The sequence below is a fragment of the Girardinichthys multiradiatus genome, chromosome 11 (assembly GCF_021462225.1).
Source record: "Girardinichthys multiradiatus isolate DD_20200921_A chromosome 11, DD_fGirMul_XY1, whole genome shotgun sequence".
Classification (NCBI taxonomy): Eukaryota; Metazoa; Chordata; class Actinopteri; order Cyprinodontiformes; family Goodeidae; genus Girardinichthys; species Girardinichthys multiradiatus.
The window spans coordinates 25,466,376-25,491,470 of record NC_061804.1 but is presented as its reverse complement, the minus strand read 5'-3'; the positions used below and the strand labels follow the sequence as shown (position 1 = coordinate 25,491,470).

At 39.8% G+C, this 25,095-nt stretch overlaps 1 protein-coding gene and 1 long non-coding RNA gene across 2 annotated transcripts in view; one reads left to right on the top strand and one right to left on the bottom strand.

Moving 5' to 3' along the window:
* The first annotated feature begins 7,767 nt into the window (after positions 1–7,767).
* LOC124876071 lies at positions 7,768–9,717 on the top strand. Its single transcript, XR_007040201.1, has 2 exons — positions 7,768–8,587; positions 8,690–9,717. It is a non-coding gene; the product is annotated as an uncharacterized LOC124876071 (long non-coding RNA).
* Positions 9,718–13,400: 3,683 nt separating this feature from the next.
* Positions 13,401–25,095, bottom strand: part of LOC124876070 (hemicentin-1-like) — a 36,249-nt gene continuing 24,554 nt past the window's right edge. Inside the window, exons 17-19 of the mRNA XM_047378562.1 lie at positions 14,729–14,753; positions 14,222–14,322; positions 13,401–14,052 (exon numbers count right to left, since the gene is read on the bottom strand). Of these exons, the coding sequence (XP_047234518.1) occupies positions 14,024–14,052; positions 14,222–14,322; positions 14,729–14,753 (155 nt within the window). The 3' untranslated portion in view covers positions 13,401–14,023. The remainder of the gene's footprint in view (positions 14,053–14,221; positions 14,323–14,728; positions 14,754–25,095) is intronic.

The window sequence follows — 25,095 nt, the reverse complement described above, 5'->3', positions numbered from 1 at the left end:
TTAAAAAATGCACTACATGCTGGTTCCATGGTGCAATTAATACCTGGGTAAGGAGATATTTTATAGGGTTCCCCACAGCAAATCTAGAAGACTATGTAAATCATGCCCTCCATGCAGAAAAGTAATGAAGAATAAAAAACAGAAAAAGATAGCCAGCACCTTTTTTCAGCAAGAAGAAGAACAGATTTATTATCAGAACAACAGAGGAAGAGGAGGATTGAGAGGCAGAGGACAAAATCGCAGGGGTCAGAGAGGAGAAGTAGGCAGAGGAAACTACAGACAATACACCTCAGGTTGTTGGTGTTGTGGAAAAGAAGGACATCTGATCAGAGATTGTCCTGAGAGGAGAAATAATGATTCAGCATGACTAGGACAGAAACAAGTGAAATTGTTCCTATTACCTCAGATGCCGATGAAAACAAAAAACCAAAAACACAGGGGCAGGATGTCCTCCTAAATTTCCAGGACCTTCTCTCCCTAGATAGCATTAAACTTGAAGTTTCCTTACTGTTGAATGGAAAATCAATTACTTTTCTTTGTGATACCGGAGCATGCAGGACCACCTGTAGAGAAACAATCCCAAATTCCACACTTAGTGATCAGCAAATAACAGTAAGGTCAGCTAGTGGGAAATTGACACAAGTCTGTGAGTCTGAACCAGTTTAGATAAGAGATCTCAATGGACAGTCATGTAAGCTATCTATTCTAATGTTCAAACCACCCCTAGACGTAGGGACAGCTTTATTAAAAGAAGGAAGAAATGTCATTACTCGACTACAAGATCAGATGACACCAGATGATCTACATATTACCATGTGGTATAAAAATACTCCTGGACCAGATAAAACTTATGGAGAAGCATTAACTAAAGTAACCCCTACAAAAGTTATGGTAACTTATGTTTATGCAGATGGGAACAGTACGTCAGTTGCTGAAGTAGTGTTGGCGGAAGACACTAAGAAGCTCTGCAAATTGTGGACACCTCCACACATATCTTTATTCAAGGATAAAGAACTCAAGTGGCAGGACATGGGAAGAATAGTGCAGAGGGGAAAAGATGCCACAGACTGGTTTGCAACAACAACGAATACAGAAATCAGTGCGTCCACAGGATTAACTAGGAAGCCATTATTCTGGACAGTGACAGTGCAGGAAGGGATACATTTGCATACAAAACAACAATGAGAAATATTCCTTACTGAACAGGAGGAACAGTTCTTGAGTGAAGTCCCTGATAAGTTATGGTCAAAAAACCCTACTGACGTAGGCTTAGTAAAAGGAGCATTACCTGTCCAAATCAGAGCAAAAACAGAATACAGGCCCAGTGTAAAACAATACCCTTTGAAACATGATGCATGTGAATGAATAAAACCAGTAATAAAGGATTTAATAACTGCAAGGGACACAAAGTCATTAAAAAGAAACTACAGTTATGCAAAAATGAGGTTAAATACCTAGGCCACAATCTTAGCGCAGGGGGACGCACAATTGTAGAAGAAAGAAAGACTGCAATATTACAAGTTCCAAAACCAGTAACAAAAAAGCAAATGATGTCCTTCCTTGGACTAACTAATTATTGTAGAAACTGGGTGCCAAATTATGCAGAAATAGTAGCTCCATTAAACAAACCAATGTACGTCTGAACTGAAATGGAGTGTAGAAGCTGTAGAAGCATTTACCAACATAAAATAAGTTCTAGTTTCCAGTACTGCTTTAGCATTACCAGACTATAGCACACCATTTGTTCAGATGGTAGATTGCAAGGGACATTTTATGACTTCAGTTCTGGTTCAACAACATGGAGATAAAATGAAACCAATAGCCTATTTCTCTTCAAAACTAGACAGTGTTGCATGTGCGCAACCATATTGTGTGAGAGCTGTAATTGCAGCCTCAATGGCTGTTGAAGTCAGTGCCACAATAGTGTTGTTTCACCTTTTAACTTTAAGAGTTCCCCATGCAGTTTCAGCATTATTATTGCAAACAAATATGACCTATCTATCACCTGCTAGACATATATCCTGCATGTCAACCTTACTGTGACAACCACACTTAATTATAGAAAGGTGCTTTAAACTCAGCAACATTGTTACCCACGCCTGAAGATGGAATTCAACATGATTGTCAAGAATTAGCAGAAGAAGAAGCAAAAAATTAGAAGTGATTTGCAGGATCAGCCTCTAGCACAGGGCGAAATAGTTTATGTGAATGATTCCTCCAGAAAAGATGAGAGAGGGAAGACACAAACAGGATATGCATTGGTGACGAAAGATACAGTGTTAAAAGAAATGCAACAACAAAGCCCATCACAGGAAATAGAAATGTGGAAAAAACATGGAGCTGCATTAAAAGATGAAATCTATATTTGACCAGATAATAAACCTGTCCTACCAAAGAACCTATATAAATGGGCGGCAATATTGAGCCATCGTGTTTCACATGTTTCAACAGGGAGGAATGGTAGGACAGATACATAAATATTATATAACATATGGATTTAATTCTTATTCAAAACATTTTTGTAGAACATGTTTAACATGTGCAAAACATAATACACAAGGGAATTTAAGACCACAAAGGGGACAATTTTCCAAAACCAAGATACCCCTTCCAAACAATTCATATGGTTTTTATTGAGTTAAATCACAGTGAAGGGAAAAAGTTCTGTTTAGTCATTATAGATGCATTTTCTAAATGGATAGAACTATTTCCAACTAAACATCCAGATGCCTTAACAGTAGCAAAAGCACTGTGTAAAGATATTATTCCCAGATATGGGATTTCAGAGAAAATATATAGTGATAATGGAGCCCATTTTGTAAATCAAATAATAAAGAAAATAGGAATTATGTTTCACATAAATCTGAGAAACCATTGCGCTTACCACCCTCAAAGCGCTGGATTAGTGGAAAGAATGAATGGGACTATAAGAACCGTCTGAAAAAGTGTATTGAAGAGACAGGAAGACCATGGATGCAGTGTCTAGATTTAGTAAAACTATATATAAACATTCCAAGCACCTCAGGGCTAACACCCTATGAAACGTTATTTGGAAGACCATACAGATTACCACAATTTAATAATCAGTGGGAGTTAGATGAAGAAGCCAACCTAGATGATTATATGAGGAGTATGTTAGAAAAGCAACAGAAACAAAATCAAACTAATGAGGAATGTTATATTTCCCAGCAGGAAAACCAACTAGTGGAACCAGGAGACTGGGTGTTAATAAGGAGTGTAAAAAAGAAACATTGGTATTTCATCTAAGTGGGAGGGCTCATATCAGGTATTACTAACCACTCCTACAGCAGTAAAAATAGCTGAGAGGTCAACCAGGATTCACCTTAACTTTGTAAAAAGGTCATTCCGGTTGAAAGCTCCGCCAGGGGAAGTGATTTACAGACTGATAATAGGGTGGACCCAGACATTTAGAGGCTGGAGAGACCTGAAAGTCAGTGAAGAAAATTAAGACACTGGAACCACTTAGAGGAGTCAAAATTTCAGCCAAAATGACTTTTAGATGGATTAGCAATGCATTCCGTTGCAGGGCATTTATGTTTTTCCTCATATTGATTTTCTTATTTTTCTGGTACCTCTGGGAACCAGTTAAGATAAAACAGAATGTAACAACACCTGCTATGAGTCATATGAAACAAGTAGCGCTAAACCAAGGAAGGCACGATAACCTAACTATGCGTACTAAACAAACTTCTTATACCTGTGGCATTCAAGTGTGCGTGAAATCTAATACCATAGCTGTGGTGCTGATCCCACTCATTAACTTGACCAAACGAGGAAGGAAAGGACAGGATTATAACAGATATAATTGGTACTTAACTAATGACTAAAAAAGATTGTGTTGTGTGTATGGGTCCCAGGTTTTTATTACAAGTCATTCCAGCTGTGATACCACATCCCTGTGTGATGGAAGTGATGAATCAAATTAATTTTAATGAAATGTGTCAGCACTGGGATTCTGTTTTTCCTGTAAATAGAGCAGATAGGGATAAATCAGTTTTCCATAAGCGGGTCACCACTGGAAACTACACATGTATAAATATGACAGAGAGAGGTAATAAATTGGGAAATCTCACTGCAATATGGTGTACTGCAATTGTACAAGTAAATAAGTATTTTAAACCAGTCTCTAGAGGAGACATTTGGTGGTGGTGTGGTGACGACAGGTTGTTTGATCGATTGCCTTCAAATGTAACGGGACTCTGTGCTCTAGTCACTTTATTGTTACCAGTTTCAGTATATCCTATGTCAGTAGATGAAGTAGTAGATGATCTAGTGTAAACTCACACGACTGGCGTAATAGAAAGTGCAGAGCAGTAGCTTGGCAGACTGAGGGTGACTCTACGTACATAGATGCTATAGATGAAGATAAATTAACTGATCAAGTAGCCGCAAGATTTGAATCAAGTATCTGTTGGTGGTGTACGATGAACAAAAACCTAGACAGGATTGACTATATTCACTACAATGTGCAAAAACTAGGAAATTGGACACAAAGCGGGTTTGAAACTGTCCATGACTAATTGGCTTCAACTTCCCTGATGGCATTCCAGAATAGAATTGCTTTGGACATGTTGTTAGCTGAAAAAGGAGAAGTTTGTGCCATTTTTGGAGAAAAATGCTGCACATTCATACCTAACAACACTGCTGCTGATGGCAGCCTAACTAAAGCCATAGAAGGTTTGAGATCTCTAAATGGCAAAATGAAGGAGCATTCTGGAGTAGACACCTCGATGTGGGACTCCTGGCTGGATGTGTTTAGGAAGTATAAAGTTTTAGTATCATCAGTAATAATTTCCTTTGCAGTGTTTGCTGCAATTTTTGACATTGTGTGGATGTTGTTGTATTCCCTGCCTTCGTTTTCTGCTTAACCGTCTCATCACCACAGCTATTTCTCCTATGGCAGACAGAGTTACCCAGCTCTATCCGTTACTTAAACATCAGGATGATGAAGATGATGAAGATGATGAGGATGCGACTGACCACTTTTCTGACCTGTACCCAGATCCATCTCAATATGATTCTGTGATTTAAATGTCAGTAAGTGCCTCTGAGTGTAATTATATTTGTGCTCATGAAAATGATCTTACAGTTAAAAATCTAAAAGAAGTGGCTGTTTAAGTGATATGAGAATATAAGCAAATATAAGATAAACGGGGGAAATGTTGGAATAATTGTATATAGATTTATCTTATATTTTTCCTTTTCTTTAACTTGACTATTTGATCTTTATAACCTTTCATGATGTTTGTGTGAGTAAGGTTGTGATGAGGTTGTTTGCAGGCAAGGATTAAAGGTGGAGCTGAGAAGGAAGCAGTCACAGATGAGGGTGTCATAAAGAGGGTGGTTGTTTGTGCTGAACAGAAGACACACTGATCTTAAGATGGGGGAGACTGTGGAAGTGTGTTGTTAAAAGATAATGGTGTATTTGACCTGTTTACTTTGCAGCTGTTTTTCCCATCCTTAGAAGCGACATTCATTGTAACTAGGGAACCCCCAAAGATAATAAAAGAGAGGTGCGGACAGATGGCTTTCAGAGCGGTAGGAGATTTGTAACTGAAAGAACATCTCTGTCCGGTCTCCTCGCAGCGAGTAAAATAACTAATTCTTTGTCTTTCTTTTCTTTTTGTGATGATTATAAGTATTTTAGGTTGTTTGAACCTGACAGAAAGACATTTATAAATAATTCTTTCTACCATGAAAAACATCAACCGGAGCCTAACTGGCCGGTACCGCAGCGTAGGCAGTAACTTCATTAATACTGAGAGCTCTGACTGGGTGTTTTATGACATTATCTGCAAGTATTGATAAAATATGTCAGTTTCTTTTTGCACATTTGTAGGAGTTTGTAATCTTTTCAAACTGCCCTGGAAACTGAACCTGTTTCTTTGTTATGTCAAGCCCAGTCCAATCCAGCCAGTCATTACATTTGGTTCTACAACTCCCAGGTGTTCACTGGGCCATTGCCAAGACCCTCCGTGTGCACACTGGTGACTATACCTGTTTGGCAAAAAACTGCCACCTGTACACCCGCACCAGGAAAACCGTCAGCCTTATTGTCTACTGTGTCTGACATTGAACCATTAACCATCATGCACACAGATGGAAAGCATGCATACAATAAAATTATTAAATGAGTTACCTATATTCAAAGAAAGACAATAAAAAGCTTTACCATTTTAATTTAATCTCAATTGACTCCAAATCTTTTGCAAATTGAGTCCTTGACAAATTTCCTTTTGATGTTTTCAGTTTAAAACCTACTGTTTAGAATAGCTAGTTCATGTTTTTACTTTATATACTTCACGGGAAAAGTTGATTGACAGGAAACCCTCTGTTCTGGCAATCTTTTTTAAGGATGGTAATAACCTGATTTAGTGTGTTGAAATTATGAATCTGAGATTATTTAATATTAATATTTTATCAAATAATATTTCGGTCTGTTAAGGGTTGTCCTGTGAATACCAGCCCAGTAAGGCGATGGTATTAGGACAAAATAGAAAGGTGTGAGACGAGCTCTGACATTATTGAACAGCATAAACTCTGTACATATATGGAATGAATTCACACAATTTCTTAAAATACCAGAATTTATTAACAAAAATAAGTCAACTCAAAGTCAAACATATTTCAATCAACAAACTCTTTACTATGCTAAAACAATCCAACTAAACTACCAAGCAGAATTAAAGAATAGGGAAGGTTAATGGGCTATGTACAATATAAACAAGTTGTTTCAAGATGGTTGAAAATCGTGATCAAAAGAATGATGCAACATTACCATGCAATGTTTATGCTTGAGAACCAAGGATTATCTTGAAGAATCTGGAAGTGAAGTTAAGTTAGTCTTGGAACTAATTTAAGCAATAATCAGCAAACGTTTTGACAACCATTCACAATGCAAGATCATAAAATATTATTTTAATAAAATAATGTTTTAAAGAACGATCTACTGAATAAAACCAACCTTCTGGATGAGCATTTCTCAACGGTGTCTAATTAGCTGCTTTTATTTATTGAAATAATATTTGAAGAAATATTATTAAGAGAGTATTTTGGAAAAGAGCCAAATCTTTCTGGAGAAATGGGGCTTAATGGTGTTTACTTCGTTATCAAATCTAGTAAATTATGTTCAGGGACTATTATTCACTAGCTTGAAAACTAACAACCTTTCTGTTAAATACTCTTTAGCAGCAAGCACGTGTTCTTACCGATTAGCAGTTGAGCTAACAAAGAAGCGGATAGTTTAGCACCAGAAACAAGCACATACCTTTAAAATACCTCAGTTAAGATAAGGGTTAAAATGCATAAGCGCAGATGGCGCATTATGATCAATATTCTGTTTAAAATCCCCCTTTAAATAAAGTTTGTCTTAACTTTAAAAACATACAAAGAACACAAACCGGCACGTGTGCTGCAGATATCCTGCTAGCACCAAGATAGCTGAGTTTCACACAAACAAAAATTCATAAAATTACAAACGTTCAGATCATTTCATCCTAAATCTGTCTCTGCCCAAAACACTTAACCTCATGAACCTTGGTGAGGAAATGTTGTCCAAGTGTGAAGTTTGAAGAAAGTCAAAAAGCGGTTAGCTCGGTAGCTTCGCGGGGGGTTGAAGGTGCGTTCGTTCTGAACAAAAGGGTTAGCTCCGGAGCTGTAGCTGGGCGGCCTGGCTGTCCGCTCCTAAAGGGCTCGGAGAGAAAGTCAAGCAATGCTTGTACCTTAATTACCCCCGTTAATGAATGAAAATACCGGATACACAGACAGTGTTTCATTTGTACTTATCTTTGCATATGATTGATGATCGTATGACACTCTTGGATCCAGTTTGAAGAGTTTATGTCTGTTTGCCAGCATCACATCAGCACACATCAGCGCGCTAGGCCTCCCCTGACCGGTCCCACTAGAGGCTGTGTGGAAAGAGATCAGCTTGTTGGAGAGGGGGTGCTCTTTTTCAGACAGAGGCATCATGGGAAGTCCGCTGTTACCCCCAATTCCTAAGTTGTGCTGGAAGTAGGTTAATGCAATTTATTTTGAAAAGTTCCAGAAGAGTTTGTACCGGAGTTTAATGTTGAAATCCATGGCTGTGGGTCCCACCAAGTGGTAGACTTTATGTGGGAAAGTTTAGGGAAAATGTAGGTCTGAGACAGAAGTACAAGAAGTGCGTATCCTGCAAGAAAACAGCTGGCAGAATGCAGCACACGCACATGTAAGTACCAGTATTAAAAAATAGAAGCAACCCTAAAAAGTGAATCAAAGAGGACATTCATGTTGTAAATTTAGATCCTTACATTTTACTTCTTCTACAGATATTCCACCTACAGAACCAGTGTGCTTTGCCTATGTCACAAACACTCAGCAATATCTGATGCTGTCCTGCTCCTGGGATGGAGGGGCCCCAAAGGCCTTAGTGTGGTGGGAGGGACCAGGGGGCCAAAGCAACGGAGGGCAAGAAACTCCAACATCCTGGTCCTCCGTTATTGGACTGCCCGAAGTGGGAAACCCTACACCTGCTACACTAAACACCCACTTCTGATGGAAGCAAAGAGTTGCAGGCTCACATTGGGTCAGTCCTTATCATCTATCCCTTTCTTTCAACAACAGCTTTTTTCTTTTCACTGTTACATTAAGGCCAGATTTGTTGATGGTTGTCTTATCTTGTCAACAGATTGTCTCACTTGAGCAATGGATCTCTGCAGCTACTCCAGAGTTCCGATGGACCTCTTTTTAGCTTCTGGGTGCACAGGTGATTTCTAATGACTAATTAGGAGACTTCATTTAGGGGTATCCAAACAAAAGGTACTGAATGCTTTGTAAAAAAATTTAAAAGCTATACATTTTTTCCTTTCATTTTACAATTATGCATTACTTGGTCTTTCATCATAAATCCTAATAAACTACTTTCAGGTTTGTGGTTGTCATGTGAAGTTACAAAGTTTCAGGATAAGGAATACTTTAGCAAAACAATGTGTTTACAGTAAGATTCCACACTAATAAGGGGAAAAAACAAATGCATTGTTTTTTTTAGAACCAATGCATAAGTTTATTATCATATTTAAAATGTTTAGGGTGTTCAGAAATACAGAATTACCTGGTAGAAAGAGACATTCATATATTTTACCAATAGCACTGATGTTTGATAAGGTTAACTTCTTGAAGAAAAGAAATTAAGAAATTGATTAGGTTGTCATAAACTTTCCTAAAGCTGAAAAGACCCAAAAAACCTGGTTTCAGAAAATAGCGCCTGGCCTGGCATGCACCAAAGCGTTTCCCTTACCTTTACCCTATCTTTGAGCCCCTGACACCCTGCATCTGCACTCCAGGAACATTACAGATCTGGAAGATGGTGCCACTGAAATTGAATAGTGCTGTAGCTTCAGATCTTATTCATTAACTTGTTCATAATATGTGTAGGAGCCGTTCATGGTCTTGTTGTTGGGTTATGGGTCTTGGGTTTGATTTATTTTATTTGGTTTGTTTTGGGTGGTGTTTTCACGCTGGTTTTCACACTGACCTATATTTGGTTCTACCACTGGTGGCGGTGTGGGGTAAACGTTATACAGGTGCAGAGGTGAGAAGGCTGAAGGTTTGGGTGAGGGAAGGTCCTACGGTTTTTCTTGTGTTGTGTTAGAGCTCAGTGGATTAAACAATACAACCTTGCAAGCTGTTCAATAAATGGGAGCATTCCCCAACATATTTGGCAGTCTGGATATTATTTGTAAGCACGTTGGAACCTGGATCCACCCAAACCCAGAAGCGACCAAAAGAATGGAACTTGATGGTCGCTACAGTATGAATGCATCTCATCTAATATATGAAGTTTATGATTTTGCAGCAACAGGAAAGAGGCAGAGAGAAGAGGAAAGACATGTAGTGAATATCCTAAACAGGGAATCAAACTCAGGATGACGAACTGTGGGGAAACAGACTCAGTACATGGTGCGCCTACACTTTTATTTATTTTGCAACTATGGGTTTTACTTTAATTAGTATTATTTGAACTCTCTCCCAAAAGCCATCTCAAACCTAAATTTTACCTTCCATTCAGTTTTAGTTAGATATCTTTTTGCGACACATTTTCCATTAAGTAATACTGCAATTTAGTGCAAAATACCTATTTCTACACATTCATCTGTATGATTTAGCAAAACCTGCCTATTTATCGCCTAATAATTTCAAATAACTCTTTTATTTGTTCGCAGCTTGACAGTAATGATGATGGTACTGAGTGGAGTTTGCAATTGGTGCAAAACTCTATTTATGTAGCACCTTCCAAGATATAAAAATCACAAAGGTCTTCAAAATAGACTGATACAAGAAGCCCAGATTAAAAAATACATTAAATTAACAATAGAAATATTTTATAAGGAAATTTAAAAGCATATATTATAACTGCATTTTAAAAGAAACGTCAGAGTTTACTAATGTCTACTCCGAAGGAGGAGAGTTCCAGAGTCTAAGGGGCCACTGTATAAAAGGCTCTTTCTCCTTTTGTTTCCAGCTTTGTATGGGGCACCATCATCAGTCCCTGATCAAAGGACCTGCCAGGAAAGAAAGGAAAATAGCAGCAGCTGCTTTGTGTGAGACTTTGACACAGACCAATAGGCCAAGGAACTTGCTTCAACTATCACCCAGATTCCCTTTCCCCTGTTTTACAACTAATAATTGTAATTTGTTTTTACGTCATCCATTGTACAAAATGTATATGCAAAATGTATAAATTTGAGCCATTTTGCAAAGAAAAATGGGCACAAATGTCAGTCTTCAGATGTGTGAAGCTGGTAGAAATATATCCAAAAAGACCTGCACCTGTAATAGTCAGAAAAGGTGCTTCTACAGGTATTGTCTCAAGAGGGTTGGACATGACTAGGTAGCTCTGTCACATGAATTCCCTGTAAAAAAACGTTACAGTTAGTGGTTGTAACATGACTAAAATGCAAAAAGTTCAAGCAGGTGTGAATACTTAATATGTATGTTTTTTCTATTTGTGTTATTGACATCATAAAGCCAACAATATACTTTATTCAGAACAAAAAGAATGATTTATAAGTGGGTGAAGCAAAAGCTATTATGAGTTGTCTCCATGACTGACCCTATTGAATAAAAATGAAAGGCTTCATGTTCTAATCTCTCAGGTCAGGAAGGACCAAAGAGGCACGGCAAACCTTTCTGATCAGATTAGGAACAAACTAGATTTAAAAAATCAGGCATAAAATCAAAATTCTCTGTGAGAGATCACAGTGCCCTGCAACATCCACCACCTTACATTCTCACATTTAAAAACTTAATGTAATTCTTTACCTTCATGCACCATCTTTGAATTATGTATTTTATTTTAAAGGAAGACTTGGCATGCTTATACAAGTGAAAGAGGAGGAGGGACTGTTAAGTGGATCCGTGAGAATGTAACATGAGATGTTTTTCATGAATGAATGCAGGACAGAGATCAGTTTTCCTTACCTGGCAAGGACAAGGACAAGCTCTACAAGGGTTAATAGCTCTACAAGGTTTCCGTCTCTATCTGATACCCATATAAAATTATACAAAAAGTTACATTAAATAAAATGAGGAAAAAAGTCTGTATGAATGTGAAGGTACTGTGTGTTTCTGGCAGCATTCTGACACTGTGATCTATTGGAAGTTTCTTTTAATCAACTCTAAAGACACAACATGCTGTTAATATTATAGATTATTAATGACTCTTCAAATTTCCTTCTCGCAAAGCGGCACCAAATGTGTAAAAGAACTGCAAATCTGAGACTTTCTCAATTTAAGTTGATTTGCCTGTCATATCCTATTTGACAGGAATCGATATCCTAAAATTTAAAAATCAATCGCAATTTTAACAAATCAAACCTTCCATCTTTAATGTTTCATATACAAATATTTTACATTCTTCTCTACTTAGTTCAGAACTTTCAACTATGACCCCAATTTTCTCTTTTGGTCGCTGCAAAAACATTATTAGATTAATCTTTTTTGTCTGTTCTTCCTTCATCTTTCTATGGCCCAGGACTAAATGATCTCCCCAGTCTGTTCCTGTTGAAATATAAAAGGTAAATATTACTGGAAATTGAGAATTAAGTCTTCAGCATGTGTTTATTTAATGTATTTCATGAGTTTATATACAATAAAGTCATTTTAAATATTATTTGGGTTTATTTTGATGATATATCTATTATTATCAAATTGAAAGGGATTGAGTACAGCTATTTTAGATGCTATATATTTAAATGCAATATCTGATAATACAAAAGCAGAAAAAAACACTAGAGCCAAATTTGCCTTTGAAACACATGAAGTTTCTGAGGGATTATTAGAAATTAAAAACCTGAATTTGGTTATGAAAAAAACAAAAAGAACTGGAACACATCTTTATTTTTTTATTTGGGGCTTTAATACTAAAGGATAATGAAACAAAATCCTGTTGTAGCAAACCTAATACTGGCTTAAAGCCCATAAAGTCTTTGACCAAAGCTCCTGACCAAACACAAAGGTGACCTGGACCTGAAAGGAAATTGATTCTCTGTGTTTTTCTGTCCATTCCTACTTCCATTTTGTACATGCAAATACACCATCCTGTACCCTTAACTTAAACCATAGTTCATCAGTTTATTTTTCTTTGTTTTTAAAGATTTTCATGAATTATGGTCATTAATTGTTGGTCACAAAAATGCTCAATTTCCAATCATAGTTAATTTCAATGACATATTATCTGAAAACTTTATATTAGTTTTTTTTTATTCTTATTTGAGTGTGTTGACTCTCGACATTGTTTAAACACATTTTTCCTCATTTGTTATAGAGAACCAATCATAGTGCACTTTGTGATCTAGTTCCTTGTCCATCATTAAGCCTAAGGATGTCATGATCAGCACCTGTTTGTGTTTCTGTTAACTGCACCCATCTGTTTTCCATGTCATTCTGTTCATCTCTGTTGTATTTAAGTCTGTGTTTTCTGTTGGATCATCTATTGTAATCGCTGATGTTATCGCTGTCCCCCTGGTTCCTTTATTTCCTTCTTGTCCTGTAAATTCCTAATTTCATAAAAATACAGCCATCCATTTTATTCCTTTGATGTCCTGTTGCTGCTCAGAACCTTTGCCCTGACAAATGTCAAAGGAAACAATATTTTTTATGTACATATCCACACAGGCTAAACTCCTCTCTTGTTTGAGTACATTCTTAATACCTTCAAACTCTTACTATGATTTGTGGTCCTTAGGTCAGCTTCTCTTTAGAGAACCCATAATTTCAATAACTTTCAGATTATCTCGGTGGTTCAGGGATTGGGTAATTGAAAGACATTTCTGATTTTGTCATAACCTAAAATGATATAGCATAGTAAAAACATTAGTTAAAAAATGAAAATGAAGGAGGGTCTTCATTATTGCCAAGTCAATGCGTATAACATTACACATTCTGGCCGTTTATTCAAAAGATTAAGAGTGTTCAATCTGTACTGAACATGATTTAAGCATTTTCAAAGTGCATGCTATTATGTGACACAGGCAGAATCTTATACGTTTGCATATTGTACAATGTTAAATAAAACATAGCAAACACTTTTGCATGTTTCAGAGAAAAACTAATCTTTATTTCAGTATGTTATTGCTTTAAATGACTGAATTACACTGTGTTGTACAAGGCTTTGACAAAGCTAATAGAAAGATATAATTATAGACACTGCACAGGTGACATTCACGCATACTTTTCATTTTTCTGGCTTCGTTCTGTTGTCTCATCTTCAGATGTGGAACAGTTAGCTCAAAATTAATCCTTTTTACTATCTAAACAATTCAATTGATAGTTAAAACTGCTCACACACTGATAAAAGGTCCTGGTGTAATGACAAACTTTCTACACTATAAAAATAATGGGTTCAGTTTTACCCAAACGATTTGGATTCATAAGATTATGATCTTGCAGCCTTAAAGAAGATGGCGATTTCAGCCTCATTACGTCTGCAGTGGGAGATGCTTGCCTGTTTGTGACAGAAATATCATATTTTTGGTTCTGCCATAGTTGTACCTGAAAAAAAACATCATGGCTCAGCATCAGGTAGGTGAGCAGAAAAAACTTTTACTGTTCATTATGAAAGTACCAGACTGTGCCTTACTGTCTACTTTTTATGGTGTGATCACGTTTAGAATCTGTCCTTAGATTGAACAAAAATGCGTTTAATATGACTTTATCTTGCCTGGACTCGATGATCCAATAGTGTTCTCTAGTCCACTGTCTGAGCCGGCAGCCAACTCATCCTCAGGGAAGTTAATGTTTTCCCTGGACTGGCTGTGCTGCCTGCAAGAACAAACAATGAATGCCTTTATAGAAAATGAGATCTTCGCAAAATTAAGAAGAAAGCACATGTCTTATTGATTCCTGACTACAACAACTGTACCTATTTATTAGGGCCTAAATGTGCCAGAAATCTACCAAATTTTGAAAATGCTTGTTAACACACTCTTTAGGGGGACCACGTTACATTGCAACTATGCTTCCAAGAACTGATACATTTCCCCATTTCTTTTTTAAAAATGAAAAGAAGCAAGTCTGGAGTGAGATGCCCATTAATCCAAATCCAGATTGTTGAACAGTGTGCAATTTGTTCAGAGTTATAAAGAGGTTTAATAGGCAAGCATTTTTATTGCTGGGTTAATCGAATAAATTGGCTGATTTATCTATAGATAAATGCTTAAATACTTACGAGCCAAACAGCATTGCATGTAGTCCTGAGGGAGCAAAAGATAGACCATTAATATAGCACAACCCATTTTTGTGTCTGTATTAAAGTAACAGTTCAGGATTTCTGATGTGAGGCTACATTAGATAATTAATGCTAATGTTTTTTGTTTTTTTTGCAGAAGTAAAGACTGTTGTTGTCTTTTAACATAAATTGAGCTCTGTTGGTTCTAGAAACTAAAGTTAAGGTCTAGATCAAGAGGGGCCAAAGCCAAAGTGGGCTTCTACTGTCTTAAAACAACTTTAGTCCCAATAATGTTATGGGGTTTATGCAAATGCTATTTATGCACCTTTTAACCATCGTTTAAGCATCGTTTGCATTTAGTGGTTATTTACAAAGAAACTACCAATTGTCAAGTCAAGTCAAGTTTATTTATATAGCGCTTTTCAGCAACAAGGCACTCAAGGCGCTGCACATAAGGAAAAACATCACAATGATACATAAAATCAAACAGAGGTAATAAAAAAAAATAAAGAGAATAGAATGATGGATAAGAAAACGAAAGGAAAATTGGACTGAAAACGTAACTAATAATGTTCAGATAAGACATGCAAACGCAACTCTAAACAAATAAGTTTTTAATCTTGATTTAAAGCAACTTAGGGTTTCGGCACTTTTACAGTTTTCTGGGAGTTTATTCCAGATTAGTGGAGCATAGGAACTAAAAGCTGCTTCTCCATGTTTAGTTCTGGTTCTGGGTGTGCAGAGTAGATTTGAGCCAGAAGACCTGAGAGGTCTGGGTGGTTGATACACTGACAACAAGTCTGTAATGTATTTTGGTACTAAGCCATTCAGTGATTTATAGACTAACAGAAGTATTTTAAAGTCTATTCTCATAGCTACAGGGAGCCAGTGTAGGGACTTTAGAACCGGGCTGATGTGGTCCACTTTCTTAGTTCTAGTGAGGACGCGGGCAGCAACGTTCTGGATCAACTGCAGCTGTCTGATCGACTTTTTAGGCAGACCTGTGAAGACATCGTTGCAGTAATCAATTCTACTAAAGATGAACACATTAATTAGTTTTTCAAGGTCCTGCTGAGACATTAGTCTTTTAATCCTGGAGATGTTCTTTAGGTGATAGAAGGCCGACCTAGTTACTGTCTTTATTATGGGGAGAAACTTGTGCCATCAGAAACTGAATTTGAATTGCTCTGACTGAATTTGTATTTGTGTAATTTGAAATTAAATGCATTGGTTTGAAAATGAATTTTACTGAACTGAAACTGAATTTATTGGTTTGAAACTGAATTCATTTGCTTTTAAAATGCATTTTGTTGTATTAAAAATTCAGTTTGACTACTTTCACTTTCAGGTCTGTAATTCAATTTCAGTTCCAAAATTCAGTTCTTTGTGTCACACGTCCGGGTCCTTGAGGATAGCCACAGATTAATCAAAGACAGATTCATCGATTTACGTTTCACATCAGGTTAAACTTCCCTTATGGCATGTTGAGCTGGAGCAATGCAGCATACATGAGCTTGGCGGATGTCAATCATCAAGTCAAATGACCATCTATAAGAAGCGTCATGTAAACAAATGATGGTCAAACTTATGCTACCTGTAGCTATTAGCTAAACATGCCAGATTAGCATAGTGTGCCGCCGGTGTTATGTCAGTATGCGTTTATCTTGCCCTTACCTCAGTGTAATTTATGTTTCCTAGCAACCGTGTTAGCGTGAAGCAGAGCTGTGAAGCCGAACAAATAGAGCCTGAAGGTTAATACCGCTGTCTCTACTGTAAATAACTACACGGTTTTTATTACCCTTTCACATATTGCTGATGGCTTATAATGCTGTTTTGTTTTAAAATGTTATTGTTTTATGATCTCGTTCATTATTCAGCCATTTAAAATGTTGAAAATATTTTTTGTGTTCATAAATATAAAAATCTAACACTAGATAAAATACATTGATTACAAATACTATTTGTTTAATTTATTTGTAAAGCTTTCAACGACTTAAACACTAACATATTAACTTTAGGAACTTTAAATCCGTTTATTTGCAGCTATAAACCAAACATTAATATTAGATTTCATCTGACCGAGTTATATCTGTCTTACTTCCACCCATTGGGGAAACCCAGCGGGAGTTTGAAAACGATGTGCGGGGAGTCAGCTGTTCTCTCGGGGTTTAGCACACCTCAACCACCTGGTCAGCTGACAGCTGGCGAGGCGAGCGCCTGCTGGGGCAGCGGACGAACACATCGGCGTATTTATGTAATTAAGGGATATCTTAATAAACTGATCAGATATTTTAGGTTTACACAACTACATTTTCGTCTAAAAACATTGTAAAATTTCAGTTGTTTCACTGAATGTGCAATATATCCAATTTTATTCACAGCTTTTTTCTGTCCTCCGGGCTTTGCTACTTTCGTTTGAACAATCTACTTCGACCCGCAATGAATCATGGGATAGGGTGGGACACGGAGGATACACCGGCCCATCCTTCAAATCTGGGGAAAAGAAGGACGCATTTGTTGGAACCTGGAGATTGGACAGCATTCGACTTCTCATCCAGGACGTTTTCGGCCTACAAATGCATCCTTCAAAGGATGCAGACCTTAATTTGGACACAGCAATAGTGAATGACATCTGTGAATCAGTAAATCTGTGTTTGATTAATCTGTGGCTTAAAGAACCCGGATGTGTGACATACTTTATGTGCCTCTTAAGGTTCAGGTCTGAGTCCATCACTACACCCAGGTTTCGAGCCTGATTGGTGGTTTCTAGCTGTAGTAACTGAAGCTGTGTGCTAACTTTTAAATGCTCTTCCTTTGGTCCAAAGATTATTACTTCAGTTTTGTTTTGATTCAGCTGAAGCAAATGTTGGCCCATCCATGCATTGATTTATTCTAAGCATTTACCCAGTGCCTGAATGAGTTCATAGTCACCTGGTGACATCGTAACGTATAGCTGTGTGTCGTCTGCATAGTTATGATAACTTACGTTGTTGTTTATTAAAATCTGAATTAGGTGGAGCATGTAGATATAAGAGGGGCCCTAAGATGGACCCTTGGGGAACACCACATGTGATTTTTGTGGTCTCTGATGTAAAGTTACCTACTGACACATACGAGTCCCTGTCCTTCAAGTAGGATTTAAATCAGTTGAGTGCTGTATCAGAAAGGCCAACCCAGTTTTCCAGGTGCTCTAATAAAATGGAGGGTCGAATGCTGCACTAAGGTCCAATAATACCAGCACTGTGGTTCTTCCACAGTCTGCATTTATACGGATGTCATTGAACACCTTGACAAGAGCAGTCTCTGTACTGTGGTGAGCGCGGAAGCCTGACTGGAAGACATCAAAGCGGTTGGTCGTTGTTAGAAAGTTGTTTAACTGTTGAAACACAGTTTTTCAATAATCTTACTGATGAAGGGGAGGTTTGATATGGGCCTGTAGTTCTGTAGAAGCAGCTTGTCCAAGTTCCTCTTTTTCAATAGAGGTTTGATAATTACTGTTTTTAGGGCCTGGGGGAAACACCTGACAAAAGGGACGTGTTTATTATTTGTGTTAAATCAGATGTTATTATAGGCAAAGCTTTCTTAATGAAAGCTGTGGGTAAAAGATCGAGACAGCAGGAATAAGAGCTTAGTTGCTGTACGATTTCTTCTAAGATTTTGCCGTTTATTTGGTGAAATTGGGAAATTTTGTCAAAATCAGTTCTAGTTGGAGACAACTATACTGGAGTTGATGCGGATGTGCTGACTGCCCCTCTGATCTTTTGGGTTTTTTGTGAAGAAGTTAACAAATTCATTGCAGGCCCTGGTAGAGTGGAGTTCAGATGCTTGTTGGGAGTATGATTATTGATTAAATAATCTTGATCAATAATTATAATTACCAATTATAATCTGACAAAATCAATTTCTTAACCATAAATCCTCATTTACGAATCGAGACCAGAGATGTTTCTGGTGTTGTAATTGTGGCTCAACGCCTCTGACAATTACAACCGTTAAATACTCCGTAATAGTTAATAACTATTGCCGGAGATGTCACTGTTTAATCGACCGTTTCTGCCGAAACGTGTGGAACTTGAACCTTATTTTGACTGACACATCACTTTTTGCACACAATGAAACACCAAACGCTCTCTCTTTATCTATGTGAATATTTATTAATTTTCACCTACTCAACATGCAAAATTCTACAAACACAGGGGTAACACATCTAAATAAGCAAAATCAACAAACGGTAGTGGGTATGTATTGAGTCAACCAGCAGTTTATGGCACAACAGATGAAGGGAGAGGATATGAAAGGGGGGTGTGGTGATGGCTGGTGGGGGGTTGGAGTGCAGCTTAGAGTGTCTTTTATGATCTTCTGATCATAAAACGTCCCCCCTAACTCCTGACCACAAAGGATTGATAACTTTTGGCGGCATGTTAGCACAGTGAGATTGAAGACAAAGGTAAAATGGAGAATTTTACCATGAGGTCGTTTTAACAGTCCAGTCTTGCAACGCATCCGCGTTCAGATAGTAAACACAAACAGCTCTGGGGAACACGGCGGATCCCGATATTACATAACACATCAAAGTTTCAACAAGCAAGGTTACATGCACATATTATTCAGAACACATGAGATCCTAACCAGCGATTCTGATCGCTTCTACAACCTCTGACCCTGCCCAGGCCTTCTAATAAAGAAATAAAAAAAAGAAATGGGTTTTACTTGTGTCGTCTTCTTCCGAGTGAGGGAATTTGAGCGAGGAAACGTGGGGTTAAGTTAATTGTGCGTCCACAATTAACTTCAGGGGGACGGTCAGTCTTTGTCCTTTGGTCTTCTTGACAAAAAGGAAAAATATGATCTGACCATCAAAGTCGACTTGAAAATGAAACACGGTAGCGGTTCGTCTCTCCGAAGCTCCGTGTCTCCAGTTACGTGTTAACTCACGTCTTCGATCGGCAAAAGTGAAACCTCTGGCCTTCTTATTCCAAAGACTTCAGTTATGAATGGTTCGTTGTCCAACGAGAGAGAATGAATGAACTCTGCAAAGAGCTCTTCATTTAAAGTGGTGCGCTTCAATCACCAGATTGGTTTCCAGCAGAAGGCGGCTTTTCAAACATGGGCGCCTCCTATATAGCACCCTGTGACGTCAGACTGGGGACGCCAAGTCATATCAGTCGCAATGCTCGATGGGATATGTAGGAGCGGGCTGTCCTGGGTACAAAATGGCCGATGCCATTGGAGGGGCACAGTGACGTCCAACAACGTGCAGATAATCCAATACTCAGCAAACAAGTGGTCCAACATTCCCCCCTAGGTTCAAAGGGTGAGATGAATCGCAGTCTTTGAAGCTACTGGGACCATTCTGTCCTTTGCTGAGCAATCAGTGATCCGTGGCGAAGCAGAACAAAACAAAATTGTCTCTGTGTTACTCAAAACCTATGACTGGGCAGGATAGAGGTTAGCCTGGGCAGGACTAAACTCTGACTAAACTCATCCCTTTCTACATTGTTCAATGAGAAAAATACAGGACAATACATTCATATCATCATTACATTCTTTGGTCATCAGCTTTGGTAATCCTGAGACAAAATGAAACAATAACAGATATCGTACATATATATGTATATATAAGAATAAAAGGAACAAAACAAAATCATGGTTCATAGCTTATTCATCCAACTTCTATTAGGCACTGGACCCTGGCTGTGTCGTTGGCAAAGGCGGTGCTATGAACCGTGGGGGAATGAATGTGAGGGAATCAATCCTGACCTGTAAACGCTTAACTGCCTGTATGCGGTGTGTAATCTAAAACGAATGGTTAAAACAGGTTTAGGCTTAAACCATTGGCTCTTCCGGATGATGATGGGTTTTAATAGGATTCCTGTCTCTAAACTATCTAGATGTGGAAAGAGGGAGAAAAGAATAAACGAATTGCAGTATTTAGGCTATAAGCCAGGTGTGTTTGTGGAGGTTGCAAGGTGTCTGTCGTGGTGGACTTAGGATTTCTCTACTAAGTTCAGCAGAACTAGGTCAATGTGTATCTGTGCCTCGGTGGGACTGTCTACAGATGAACCAACCTCCTTTAACACGATTTTGCATGAAATCTCGGGTAGCATGGGTGTGTCCATTACATCATTCTTAAACACTTTTGTGAGGTCTGCTGTGCATGCAGTGTTATGGAAAATTATCGTGTCAACTTACAGTCTAAGACTGTGTCCTAGAAACCTACAGTACCATGAAAGAGAATTTGCCCTCTTTACAGATGTCTTCTGTTTTTTATTTTATACTCACACTTAAATGTTTCAGATCATCAAAAACTTGTAATATTAGCCAAAGATAACCTGAGTAAATATGAAAAGCAGGTTTTGAAATAAAGATTTCATTTAATAAGAGAAAAAAGAAACTATCCAACCCAATCTGGCCAGTTATATGTTTAACTGTTTCTGTTGAAGAAAGTTGTTAGTGATTAGTGCATGTTAGTGTGAGTTAATGAAACATGCACTTATTTAACTAGTCCTACGCACTGGTCTCTCCTTTCCCGGACATTGAGACAAGCTCTGTTCTTGGGGAGGAGAGTTCGATGTAGGACTTCATCTGGTTCAGCCAAAGAGCAGCAGCTGGGATGATGGTGTCAACCTTTTCTGACAAGCATCCAACCCACTTGATGAAGCTGCATGTCGCAGTTAGGAGGAATTTGTTACCTCCTGTTAATTTTGGAGCTGGTTCGACCCAGTTGGTCTGAAGGTGGAACCAAGGTAATGTAACCCCCCTTCGCTGAAGCGGAGGTTTACTGGTTGGCTGGGATGGCTGAAACTGGCGGCAGGTTAAACATCCTTTGATGTAGACCTGGGTGTCGTGAGACCTTGGAGGCCAGTGCGCCATCTGCTGGAGGGTGTGGAGTGTGCCTTTGTAGCTCCTATGGCACCCTGCAGGAGAGTAATAGGCGTCGGATAACGTGACCCCCCTTTGGTCTGTTGGAACAATGTCCACAGCATGGGAGAGCTGTTTGATGCCGATCTGCACACTGGCTGTCTTGAGGAGAGGGCGGAGCCCGTCTACTAAAAGGAGTGTGTGGCTGTGTTGTGCCGCAGTTACAAAGGGGTCTTTTTGGCACAAACGGTCATACAGCTCTCTAATGGTTGATGGATGTCCCAGCCAGAATGCTAGTAGCACTTCTGGTATGAACATGGTTTTCAGGTGTACACCTTCCACCACTTTGGGGTTGTAAGTGTCCACACCTGGGTTCTTTAAAGAGCCAAGCAATGCATGACCGCCTCCGGCAGGAGTTTCCTGGATGGCTGGGTGCAGCTGTGTCTCGGAGGTGCACATGACCGGCTCTGATGAGGGCCTGAGAGGTCCTTCGGGCTCCTCTAAGCTGGTGACCTGATTGGTCACAACGAATCGTTCGCTGCGTGCACCCCGTGGGTTTTGCACCTCCGCCTGGACCCAGAGTTGGTCCTGGTGGCAGTCAATGAGTGGGGCCAGCCTGTCCAGCAGGTCCTGGCCACCAAGACAAAGGTCTTTGTTTAATGTGCACCTATAGATGGGGTGCACCAGAGCCGTGTCTTCGGGTGTAATGTCCAGCTCCACCCAATTAGTGATGCATGATTGGTTTTGGGTGCAGCTGGTCATACTTACATCACGAAATTCAGCCTGAAGTGGTTTACTGAGGGAGAGCATGGCTCTACTCGCCTCCTCAAACGAGACCGAGAACAACAGGTGATCTCTGATCCTGTTTTTAAATGGAACCTCAGTTTGACATGTCCTCCTATACTGGTGAGATAGTATAGGTAACCTATATGTTCATTATGGTTCAGTTTACCTAAGAACCTTGGAGCAATGATTTGTGGTGTTTCTCCTGGAGAAGTCCCAAGGGGTTCTTGGAGTTTCCCAGGTTTGTCTCCCCATCCGATCAGGTAGACTCTGATGGCTGTGGAGACTGGGTCCACGCCTAGTCATGCTGACGGGAAGTTTGGGTCTGGTTTAACTAGGTCAGCTTCCTGTTTCAAGGGTTGTGGGGGCATGGTGGCCTGACGCACCGCTTCCATCACCATCTTACGCAAGGCCTCCTCCATCTCTTTCCCCATAATCCCTTCTGAGTGTCGGTTCCACCCTCTTCCATCAGGTTTACCTTTAGGCTTCACGTGATGGTCAGGTCGTCTGTTCGACCGGAAGTGGTCCGGCAACTTTGACTGTGGTTGGTATTCAGTACCACCCCCCCAGTCCAGCTGACCACACCTATGTTGTTCCCTGAACCTGTTCTTCGCATAGGTTCTGGTTGAAGGCCTTTCCTGACCTTCTAATGCATGGCTGGTTCTTTTAGTCTGGACCTGTAAAACCCTAGCCTCGCTCTTCGATCCCTTGGTCGGGCGAGCACGTGTTTCCCACGCCATCTGAGCATATTTGCGGATCTCTTGCATGCTCATGGCCTTGGTTCTGCAATACATAGTAACCTCGTATCGCACACTTTCATGAAGGTTGTGGAGGAACAGGGATTTAAAAGCATGTTCCTCCTCAATGCCTGGCGCATTGCTTCCTTGGAAGTAAACGGCTCTCAAGCGCCGGTAATACTCCCTGGGTGCTTCGCTTTTCTTTTGCTGGATCGTGAAAGCACCAAGTGTGGCTGAGGCCCGGTCCGTGTACACAGAATATTCTTCCCTTAAAGCTTTGCAAAGGGTTGAATAACGGTCTCGGACTGCGGGTGTCAGGCTCTCCATGAAAACATGGACGCTCCTGGACGTTGTCTTCCAGATGAGCTTCAGTTTCTCCCGTGCTGATGGGCAGTACAAATCTAGAAGACAGCGTTCCACTTCCCTAAGGTAATCATCAATGTTTGATTCTGCCTTATTAGGGTCGAAACGCTCTATGTCTTTAGCAAGGGACTCAAGCTGGCGGGTGCGCAATCCACTTTCAGGGATTGGTCCCGGCCCATCTGAGTCATCATCGGAGAGTTCACTCCGGTTGCACTCAGAGGGTATCGGTGCATCACGCCTCATCCTCGGAGGAGGCAGTGGAGGCTGCTCCCGGTATAACTGTGGGCCCTGTGCTTCCCGGACTCGGGTCCTGGGCAGCGGTTGAGGGCGGTAGGAGCTACCTGAATCCCAGGGGCAGCACTCCTGCCGCCGTGGCGGAGGTGAGGGATCGCAGAGGACCGTACTGCGAGTCACGTTTGACGGCTGCTCGCATCTGAACCGTGAACTATTTACACCTGCTGGGTCCCCAGCCAGGTACCGTTCATGGCTGCTGATTGCAGTGGGTTGGGGCACCGCACCACTGAACCTATTGTGTCTACTTACCCCTGTTCTTACCTCGGTGGATGTCTGGGGAACCCTATGATCCTGGAAAGGTAATCTCTGGAGAGCAGCTTCTACATCCTCCAGATCTGACCTGCAGGTTCTCTCAGGGTTTCGCAGGTGTGGCTCACCTCCAAAGGTTTCAACCTGTGAGGTGGGTTTCGGTTCGTCCCCCCATTCTTCCAGGGGGGGCGGGGTGGCATGGCTACCCTCTATTGCTTCCAATCTATTTCCCACTTCTGTTATTTCCCCTCGAAGGACATCCACCATCTGCAAAGTATCATTCAGCTCAAACTGCAGTTTATCGCGTTGGTCAACTTCCAACATTAACCTTCGCTGATACAACAGAGTGAGCTGTCCTAACACATCTAAGACCCGTCTGTCCTTCGGTGGGTTTTTAATGACTTGGAGCAACTCCTGAATCCTGGCTTCACATTGCTCAATGCCATAATCATTGAGGCCTTTACGCTCCTCGGGGGACAACAGAATCAATGACCCAATCACCTCTTGTGCCTGCATTCCTATGGGGTCCTCCACCATACACACATCTCCAGCTGCAGTCTGGGATGTTCCCTCCATCTTTGGCCCAAAATGCCCAATGCACGCACACAAACTGTTTATTTATGAACCACCACTAAAGAAATTAGCAGCAATTCAACAGGCTAAGCTATTCAGTGATTAACGATTGCTAAATTAATTAGCTGCACACAAACAGGCTAAGCTATTCAGTGATTAACAATTGCTAAATTAATTAGCTGCACACAAACAGGCTAAGCTATTCAGTGATTAACGATTGCTAAATTAATTAGCTGCACACAAACAGGCTAAGCTGTTCAGTGATTAAGGATTGCTAAACTTAATTAGCTGCACACAACAGGCTAAGCTGTTCAGTGATTAAGGATTGCTAAACTTAATTAGCTGCACACAACAGGCTAAGCTGTTCAGTGATTAAGGATTGCTAAACTTAATTAGCTGCACACAAACAGGCTAAGCTATTCAGCTAGCTTTCTGATTCATACCTGTCTCTTCCAGGTGTATGGGTTTGCTTAAAATGGGCACACAGGTTTGACCGTTCAAACTGTGGCT